Genomic DNA, 10,986 nt, shown 5'->3' on the forward strand with positions numbered 1-10,986 from the left:
TTGTTTAAAGCAAAATATCTCTTATCAATGAATCAACTTTTATTGAGGAAACATGTATGTAATATGGAAAATGTAAAAAAAAAAAAAATGCCTGAAAATAAATATAAATATCAGAAAATGGCACATCATGCGATTTGAATGTTGACCTGTATGTTAATATGTGTACTTTTGGCACTTTGTGGCGTTGCATTCTCAAAGCTAACACAACTATTGCAATAAGAATTACAGTTATCTTAAGTTACTGTACATTAAAGGTTAGGATTTGTTATCCTGTACGCTGACCCCTTGACTTTGGCATTGCTCTACAATTTCACTCTATATCCAAGTTAAGCTAAATAACAACATATGAATTTGATCTAGTGTTGATTTTCCCTTTCAGGTACTGTCATACTGAACAGCATTCATATGTGATACATTTTCAAATTCTTAACATACTGTATGTCTTTAATATATGTAAAAGATTTAAATTGTATTAGTTTTATCACAACTGAGCTAACATAAGGGTGAAGTGTAAATAATTTAAGGTGTAAATAAAAAGTGGATGTTGATACTTTTTATTCATGCCTGGTCTGCTGCACTAAGTTGTAAAATAAAATTAATTAAGAAAAATGGCTTAAGAATTTTTCTAATTTGAAATGTTTTAAAGGAAATGTTTTGTTGAGAATGGTGTGTTGTAATTTCACAAACAAATTTCATCTGTTGCACAAGTCAAGCTGAAAAAGCACAGATTCATACTCCAAAAATCCTCTGTATATATCACCCAGCCTCCTTTGGCATATTGTTTTTAGTGTTGAAACACCTGTTCAATTTCTCATTAATGTGATTATCTGAAAGGTGATTTAAACAATTTTGAGCGTGGCATGATTGTTAGTGCCAGACAGGCTGGTCTGAGTATTTCACAATCTTCTCAGTTACTGGGATTTTCACACACAACCATTTCTAGGATTTACAAAGAATGGTGTGAAAAAGGAAAAACGTCCAGTATGCGGCAGTCCTGTGGGCGAAAATGCCTTGTTGATACTAGAGGTCAGAGGAGAATGGGCCGACTGATTCAAGCTGATAGAAGAGCAACTTTGACTGAAATAACCACTCGTTACAACCGAGGTATTGCAGCAAAGCATTTGTGAAGCCACAACACGCACAACCTTGAGGCGGATGGGCCACAACAGCAGAAGACCCCACCGGGTACCACTCATCTCCTCTACAAATAGGAAAAAGAGGCTACAATTTGCAAGAGCTCACCAAAATCGGACAGTTGAAGACTGGAAAAATGTTGCCTGGTCTGATGAGTCTCGATTTCTGTTGAGACATTCAGAGGGTAGAGTCAGAATTTGGCGTAAACAGAATGAGAACATGGATCCATCATGCCTTGTTACCACTGTGGTAACAAAACCATTTGCTTTACTGTTGGCGTGCGCGCGCGCGTGTTTGTGTGTGTATATACTGTGTGATACTGTCGAGAACTTCACACAACTAAAAGTAGTGCTGTCAAATCGATTTATTTATTTATTCATTTAAAAGGGCAGCCTGGTCTCATTGTTAATACGTAGCTATTTTACGTTTTTGCAAAGATAGAAAACGTACTTTTTAGTACGTTTGGATAGATGCTGAAACGTACAATATAGACGTATCTGCAACATTTAAACGTAACATTATTACGTTTTTACAGCTACAAAACGTAAACTATTTACGTATATTCTATATCGTAAAGATATCTGGATAATTTCCCTTTTTACTATTTTATAGATAAATGTAAGATCCCGTAACCCTAATCCCAAACCTAAACATACCCATTTTATACTTAATATAAAAAAGGATAAAACGTAACGGACAGGTGTTGGGAAAGGGCAGTTTTATTAACAATATAGCATTAAAATATATTTTGAGCCACCTACTCCTACCCCTAAACCTACCATAACAATTCCTTAAAACTACGTAAAAAACTACAATTATGAAGAAAAACATAACTAACAGACAAGTATAATCACAATAATTTCTTTATTGCGAAAATGTCAAAACCGATACCAAAAGCCGTTCACATGATGAAGCGTTGCAGTCGCAGTCTTCTCTCTGGCAGTATTGTAATAGTTTTGTATGAAGTACAGAGCAGCAGAAATTAAATTACTAATGAAAATGTTAATCCGGCTTCGGTTGGTTCGCGCTTCTCCATTTCAAAATTCAAATGAACTAAACTAACCAACCGTCTACAGTCCTTCATGTCGCAAACTGTGACGAAGCAGGGAAGAGCCAATGAACGTTTGATATCGCTGCCGTAAAAGATGACGTATGGGCGCAATATTTGAATTTGAATTCATCACCAGCGCGGGGTTTGACATGTAACGTTACGGTCGCTGCTGAGAATGGAGATCAAGAGGCTGAAATCGCTGAATTAGGAGTTGTTTCTTGCAAACAACTATGGATTCTAAAGATTTGGATTACATCAAACTAATAAAATTGATGTCTTTTGTGAATTTTTGTTGTGTTTTATAGGAGAAAACGCTTTATGTGTCTCAAGGTAAATAAACTATTACAAAATGGTTGAACGAGTAACGTTAAAGAATGTATTTTTTAAGGTTTTATGGTGTATTGTTTAACACCATGCAGGCGAAACGAGCAAAATGTTAATATTTATGAGTATTATATCAATAATGCGACTGAAAACTTCATTAATAAGACAGTGGGATGCAATAGAGTCAAAACATAAGGCTACGATATTAATATGCATAAATTGTGATACGTACAATGTGTACGTCGGTGGATTTGTTCATACGTAAATAAATTACGTTTTTGTGCTGTCAATACGTAAATATTTTACGTTTTAGTACTGTAAATACGTCAGTATTATACGTTTCTGCGCATATAAAACGTAATTATGTATACGTATGATAGAACGACACTTTACGTACACATACATACGTATTCTCATGAGATCACGTTGCAGCGGGACATACGATAAACATTTCAGTAATGTAAATATGCCAGAATTAGCCCCAGGGCTACTTTCCATCTCCAGTCCCCACATCACATCTAATATTAAAGTTTGTAAACATATGTGTGTATGTGTGTGTGTGTGTGTGTGTGTGTGTAGTCTGTGTACATATACCCACACATATTGTATATTTACAAACTTTTATGATAGATGCGATTAATCGATTTGACAGCACCACATTTAGTTGTGTGAAGCTCTCAGCAGTGATTGGCATGATGTTCTGACCAATGGGAGTAGGCTTAGTTGTGTTGACGTGAGAAGTACTGCCTACAAAGGAGAAATGCAGCATGAACAAGCTGAGCAAGAGCAAGACTGTGCAGGTTTAAAGAACACGAGGGGAAATTCCTGAAAGTATCTGCTGAAAACACATGTGAGTATGTTATTTACTTCTCTTTTACTTACTAAATGTGAAGTTTACAAAAATGTTTATTTCATTTGTTTCATTATATAATGCTTATTGGACTTTCCTATGATTTATTTTGGTATAAAAATAAAACAATCAAAATTCCTCCTTTTTGGAGTATCTTGTTTATCATTAATTTATTTAGAGGATAATTCTTTAAAACTTGATTAAAATAATGAATGGCAAAATACAATGATTCATCCTAAAATAACATTAGACATTCTGCAATATAAAGATGTAAAAACTTGTATACTGTATATGGAGTTCAAAAGTCTGAGGCCATTTTAATAAAAAATGACATTGAACGTATGATTCTTTGAACACACAAGCAGATTTTTTTTGCTTTAGATTTCTAAATCCTCCTGAAGAACATGACCATGAGGTTTTGGTAATGTAAGCTCCAGTAGTTATGACAGTAAAGCATTTGATAAAATAATTTATACTGAAAATGGTTGTCACACACACACACACACACACACGTGTATATATATATATATATATATATATATATATATATAAATCATGTGTCTGCTTTAATAAACTAATAAATGATCTATAAAATAATCTATAAAATAATACATCATATATATATATAATGTGTCTTGTGTTAATATTATGTGTGTGTGTGTGTGTGTGTATTATAAGACACATATACACATAGTATATAATATATACACACACACACATATATCAATAAATATATGTGTATGTGTATATATACACAATCATGCCCACACACACACACACACACACACACATAAACACAACAAACCGTGAGTTTAGAATTATAAGGTTCTATCTCCGCTTTTGGTCGAAATTGAGTTTTTGACATAATCTGATCCATTAGGTGTTTATTAATGCGTGTTTATAGTGTGGTGTTATTTTTGTAAAAAAAAAAAAAAAGAAAGATTAATAGATAAAGCTATAATAGAAGATTATACTACGTAACAGTTTTGCCAGCTGGGATGTAAAAACTTTGATGCTCAATATCTCAGAACTACCCTAAACGGAGATAGAACCTTATAATTCTAAGCTCACGAAACATCTAGATTTTCATATAAAAGGTTAAAGTGTGGGAAGTGTGCAGGCTTCTTGTAAAATTAGCTGAAATTATAAAGAGGAAGTTCTCAAGAAATTCTCTGGAGATTTTAAAGATACTTTGGGGCTTGATTTGCTTCTCTGATCAATATGATGTGTTATTTTGTGGCATAAATGAGAGTGCTATCAGGCTGTATGAGTAGCAGAACAACCATTTTGTACTTTTTTAAAAGCTCATTTGTGCATCCCCTGAGTTTGGAAAAGCCAATTGAAATTACTTTGACGCTCTGTTAAGAACAATTTTCCGGGAATTTTAGTCTGCCATATGCATGACAATATCAATATGGGTGTGTGCGGTTAGTGGACATTTACCACCTCTTAGAGAATGGCATGTGTGGTCTGTGATCCTAGACAGATGTCATAATGATCACTTATTCCATTTAAATATTGCAACACAACAAAATTTACAAAATTTATGTTTAAAAGCAATACCAGGATTTGGGTTGGAGATGACGGCTATGCTTTCCCGGGCCGCCAACAGGATCGGGCCTGTGTGGAATCCTCCACCGTGATTGGTTTCTCGGGGTGGCTTGTGCTGGTTCTCCACTACCCACCCAAGTTACTTTCTTCCCAGTGGTGCATGAGGAGATCACTGGTTTGGGGACAACACCTTTTATTGCCAGAAACCATTCCAGTGGCTCCTAAGACCTCACCACCCTTGATGGGTTACAGTAGACTGTAAAAAATATGGATGTAGTATCCATGACGTCACCCATAGGTTTCTGAAGAGCGTTTTTGAAGCCTAAAGTGGGCGGGGCCGTCCGTCGCCATCTTGGCAGTGCGTCACCTCTCGTCACTACCGGATAAATTAAAATGGGCAAAGAGGCGGGAGCTGTGGAGCTGAGGTGCTAATGCTATGCTACTGCCCTCATGCTGAAGGGACAGCTGTTTGAAAAAGTAAAGCCAATGGTTAAAGTTCATATTTTTGCCCTTCGAAATATTATAATAGGTTAAGACGTAACTAAAAGTGAGACTATTTACTTTAGTGGTCAACCTGATTTTGGCCGCCTCTCAGTTTCTCAGATGGGTCAAACCAAAGATATTACCTCAGAAGTTCAAGTAAATGCACTAAAAATCTGCGCTCATTCAAGGGTGTGCATCTATTGCATGGTCGGAGAGAATGCGCTGAAATCATCAGTCATCCATTAGTGCATGTGAGGGAAACAGCTGGAAATACAGCGCTGGTCGTTCTCTCCATACTCAACACGACGGAATCCAACGGCGTGCCCGGGCGAAGGTATAATACATGTATTAAATTGTGTGAAATAATCCCGGAAAAAGCACAAACACAGCTGAGGGTGACGCTAACAGACAGCTGACAAACGACTAGCAGTGAAAGCAGCGGCACCTGTCACTCAAGTGGCCACGCCCTTAATTATGCAGAACTTTAAGTCTTAAAAATCATTTAAACAGATGAGTTGTGAAAAAATTCACCCCCCTCACAGTCGTCATAAAGGGCAAAATTAGCGACATAGACCAAAACAACTATCTGCTACCAGGCTGTAAACATGTTTTTTTCTGCTGTGAAGTTAGACATTTTAACTTGGGGAGATACAGATTTGACTCGCTTTTGCAGTCAGCCTCAAGCGGCCACTCGATGAATTGCAGTTTAATTCACTTCCGTGGAACAGGCTGTTGCTATGCAACTGCTCCCTAACTCCACCTGGTAAGGGGAGCCGTGTGTCCCTTCCTGGGCCTGTAGCCCTGTAAGCACTCGTCGGACTTAACCGACAAGGCTTACCAGGTCTGTGGGGAAGCCGCCTCTGCCTTAAATGCTATGGCGTTACACATCTATCAGGCCAAGGCACTGAAGGACCTCTACAAGGGTGGTCATGATCCCCAAGTTCTCCAAGAACTTCGCTCTACGTCGGACCTCGAGCTTCAAGCGGCAAAGGTGACCGCATGGTCAGTGGGTCGTGAATGGTCTGGCTTAGGACATGAGACTGACAAAGTCAGGTTCCTTTACTCCCCTGTTGGTCCATGACCAACCTCAGGGTTTTACTGCCCCTACTTCATTGTACCCAAGAAAAGCGCTGGTTTACAGCCCATCTTAGACCTGCAAGATTTGAATCTTGTGTTTTGAATCTCCACAAGCTACCGTTCAAAATGCTACACAGAAAGGTCAAACGCATCTTCGAATGTATCCGTCCCTGAGATTGGTTTACGCCGATCGACCTGAAGGGTGTGTACATTCATGTCTCGATTCTACCTTGACGCAGGCTGATTCTGCGCTTTGCATTTGAGGGTCGAGCATATCACAAGGTCCTGCCCTTCGGGCTATCCCTGTCTCCCCGCTTCTTTACAAAAGTCACAGAGGGGGATTTTCCAATGAGAGAAAACAATGAGAGAACTATCTTGACGACTGGCTCATACTGGCACACTCTCGAGATCAGTTATGTGAACACAGGGACCTGGTGCTCAGTCATATAGCAGCGGCAGCAGCAGTAATACCGCTTGGGTTTCTTCATATGAGACAGCCTCAGCACTGGCTTCATGGCCGAGTCCTGAGATGGGCATGGCAACGTTGTACTCACTGGATGACAATCTCACCTGTGTGCTGCCAGACTTTCAGCCCGTAATCAAACCCCTTTTTTCTACGGGCAGGAGTGCCTTGGAACAGCTTTCCAGGCATGCTATGGTGGTCACAGATGCCTCCGCCACTTGCTGGGGTGCCATGGGCACATCAACTGCCTCGAGTTGCTGGCAGTACGTCTCGCTCGGAGCCGCTTAAAGAGGCCGCAACAGGGCAGGGATGTACTGGTCCATACGGACAACACTGCGACTGCGGCGTATATCAACCGACAATCAAGGTGGTCTACGCTCCCATCGCATGTCCAAGAGCATGTGACATTCAATGTGACATATATTACATCGCTGATATATTTTCCAACCCAATGCATTGCAGCGACCACTACTGAAAAAATGCTTTCATTCTGTAACAGCTTTGGCATTTTTTCTCTTTCCATCGTAAAACAGGGTTATTTTAATGCTAACATTGTTTTGTTGACATGAAGGAGATGATTAAAAGCTTTTTTATCTGTGTTTTTATACAAAATATATAGGGCTGTGCAAAAATTAATTGCGATTAATCGCATCCAAAATAAAAGTCTGTTTACATAATATATTTGTGTGTGCTGTATATAATTATTTTGTATATATAAATACACACACATGCATGTATATATTTAAGAAAATGCGTTATTCATATATAAAATATTTATATTTGTATAATATGGATTATGTATTTATATATATATACAGAATTTAAGCGCAAATAATTCTTAAATATATACATGCATGCATAGGTATTTATATATACAAAATAATTATACACAGCACACACAAATATATTATGTAAACACAGACTTTTATTTTGGATGCGATTAATCGCAATTAATTTTTGCACAGCCCTAAAAATATAATATTAACATGTTCATTTAAGCTTCCTATTAAATTTGATTTCCCCTTGTTTCATTGTCTTATTTTTTTGACAGATCTGGTTCAGAATGGCAACACATAACAATACTCCAAGAACCAATGATAGTGAGTATCGTTGTACTTTAAAAGAAGAATTCAAGTACATTCTTCTCCCAGTGAGTTACAGTCTGGTGTTTGTGGTCGGCCTGGGCTTGAACATCACAGCCATGTATGTCATCTTATTTCGAACCAAAAACTGGAAGCCCAGCACCATCTACATGATCAACCTCAACGTCTGTGACACTCTTTACATCCTCACCCTTCCGTTTCTGATCTACTATTACGCTGATGAGAACGACTGGCCATTTGGCGAGACGATGTGTAAGCTGATTCGCTTTCTCTTCTACACAAACCTCTACGGAAGTATCCTCTTCCTCAGCTGCATCAGCCTGCACCGATTTTTAGGCATCTGCCATCCGGTTCGCTCTTTGTCCTGGATAAACGGCCGTCGGGCTCGTTTTGTTTCTGTGGGAATATGGGCAATCGTACTCATCTTCCAGGCCCCGATCCTTTATTTCTCCAGGACGAGAAGTAATGGTACCCTTCTGATCTGTCACGACACCACCAGCAAAGATCTCTTCAATCACTTTGTGGTCTATAGCTCGGTGGTGATGTTTCTGCTGTTTGTCCTACCATTTGGGGTGGTGCTGGTCTGCAACGGGCTGATGGTGAGGAAACTTCAGGAACCCAGTGTTGGCGAAGGACCGATGTCACAACGCTCCAAGCAAAAGTCGGTGAAGATGATCATTATTGTGCTTCTGACTTTCATGTTGTGCTTCCTGCCCTTCCATCTGAATCGCAGTATATACTACACCTTCCGCTACCTGGACATACATAATTGCGACATGCTTCGGCTCGCCAACAATGCCTATAAAGCCACGCGACCTCTGGTCAGTATCAACAGCTGCATCGACCCCATCCTCTACTTCATGGCAGGGCAGAGCTTCAGAAAATCCATCAAAAAATTGAGCATGAAGTCTGATAAAACCCTTTCAACCTTACAGTGAAGATGAAGATCTTTGGGGGAAAAAAGCTTGATAAAAAAAAAGATTCAAAAAAGGGGGTTTTCTTTGCGATGCCAGAGAAAAAAAAAACATTTTTTTGGTTCCTTTAAGAAACGTTTAGTGAGAATTTCTTAAAGGAATGTTTTTTTCCTCAATGTAAAGAAGAAATAATCTTTTGCGTAATGCACAGGTTTCATGTATATGTTAAAGTTTGTAAACGAAACCATGTAATGTAAGAGCACATACCCCTTCATTTATGGTCTGGAGACAAAGTCATGGTGGTCAACTTGGTTTAAAAATGTGGAAGTGAGAATGACATGATTTTGGTTTTATTTGTTCCTTACAAAAATCTACTGGTTTGCATGAGAAAACTTGGATTATTGCACAAATTGCAATTACTGTATATGGGTCAGTGACATATATACCATAAAAAAGTGTTTTTTCAAAAATTTCAAATAACAGGCATAAAAATGGTTGACTTTTGTTCTACTAACTCTCATCTTTATAGAAACATATGTTGTTTCTAAATTTTCAATTGGAATCAGAATTTATGTGATAATTTGTTGAATTAGTGCGTACAATCGTCATATGGTGTGACATGAAAATAGTTGTATATAAACTGAAAATGGATTATACCTTTCTTAAGTTACTCACTTTATCAAAGTAATTTATCACAACTAAACTGTGATCCATTATAGTTTTGTGAAAATTAATTAAATTTGTGTATTATTTTCTAAAACATTGCTCAATGTGAGACCTATGGCGTCGGCCTTTCAACATATTTTCTATTTATTGTGACGAACCTTGCTAGAAAATTATAAAAGTATTTGTGACTCTTGCTGATACTATTTCCTATGTATTCCATGAATATTTTCTGGTTTTATCATTAATGAAGGTATGTTATTTTCACAATTTGGAATGTCACACCAAATGATATAGTGTCACACCATATGACAATGTCGCCATGTGTCAATGCAAACCATGTATTATCCTACTTATTGGTGAGTACTGATCACTCATATGGCAGGGAATATTTAACCACTCGTAAATGCTGGAAGGTAATATTCAAATTTTATTGATTTATTTAATATTTATCAATAAAACAAACGTTTTTTTTATATTGTATGAGCCATATGAACATATGTTTGTGTATTAAATTTCATTTCAATTCAAAACTGGTCTGCAATATGTATTAATATAAGTAAAACAAACAATTTTTTATACCATATGAACCGTGAACATACAGCGTAGCTGAGTGGATCCACAAACAAATGAGTTAATCTAGACTCCAATGTACTTTGTACATAAGCCAGTCAAATTTGGAGAGAGTGGCAAACCGACTGCCTTGCTGAGGTTGTGTTAAGCAGTGTTGTAGTACTCGAGACTCGGACTCGGTCTTGAGACCATATTTTAATGGTCCCGGTCTTGTCATGGACTCGGAATTGACTCGTACTCGAACATATTAGGACTCGGACTTATCCCCGAGTCCACTCGAGTCCCATTCAAAATATGTCATGATTATTACTGTATGTTAATATTTCTTTAAATTGCTGTTTGATTGAAACGTCCAATGATTGCTGACTTTCTTGTGTGCAACTGACTCTAACGACTATAACGACTATAACTATAACGTTCACGGCACGCAAATGCAGCAAGACCCAGGTCAGATGTGATGTGGAGCCTCTAGCTCAACTGTGTATTGAAAATGTCTGCCTTATCATCCATAATTCAGTTTGCATATAAGAGCCACACAGAATTCGTATGCAGTAAAGTCATGTGAAAGAGCACTTTTTGATTGTAATAATTGTAAATCATATAATAAAATTACCTATACACCACTATGTGGCCTTTTTACAATTACAGTGTACATGATTCCATGGTATATTTGGTTTACTGTTACTGAGTATGGAGCCAATTTTATTGTTACCACCAAATATTTTACATATTCTTGAAGATATCTTTAAGTCTGGTTTGAGACCCAACCTTAGGTTATCCAACCTCTCTCGTTTCGGTCT

The 10,986-nt window shown here is 37.7% G+C and overlaps 1 protein-coding gene across 1 annotated transcript; it reads left to right on the forward strand.

Annotated features, from left to right (window-relative positions):
- The first annotated feature begins 3,258 nt into the window (after positions 1–3,258).
- LOC120473745 (P2Y purinoceptor 2) lies at positions 3,259–10,986 on the forward strand. The gene is made up of 2 exons (XM_039663728.2): positions 3,259–3,359; positions 7,985–10,986. Exon 2 carries the CDS (start codon positions 7,997–7,999, stop codon positions 8,972–8,974), a length of 978 nt encoding a protein of 325 aa, XP_039519662.2. The 5' UTR covers positions 3,259–3,359; positions 7,985–7,996; the 3' UTR covers positions 8,975–10,986.

Source organism: Pimephales promelas, chromosome 10 (assembly GCF_988280905.1).
Source record: "Pimephales promelas chromosome 10, fPimPro1.hap1.1, whole genome shotgun sequence".
Lineage (NCBI taxonomy): Eukaryota > Metazoa > Chordata > Actinopteri > Cypriniformes > Leuciscidae > Pimephales > Pimephales promelas.

Coding starts and splice junctions, on each gene's coding strand:
- LOC120473745 (XM_039663728.2), top strand. CDS start 7,997: ATGGCAACACATAACAATACTCCAAGAACCAATGATAGTGAGTATCGT.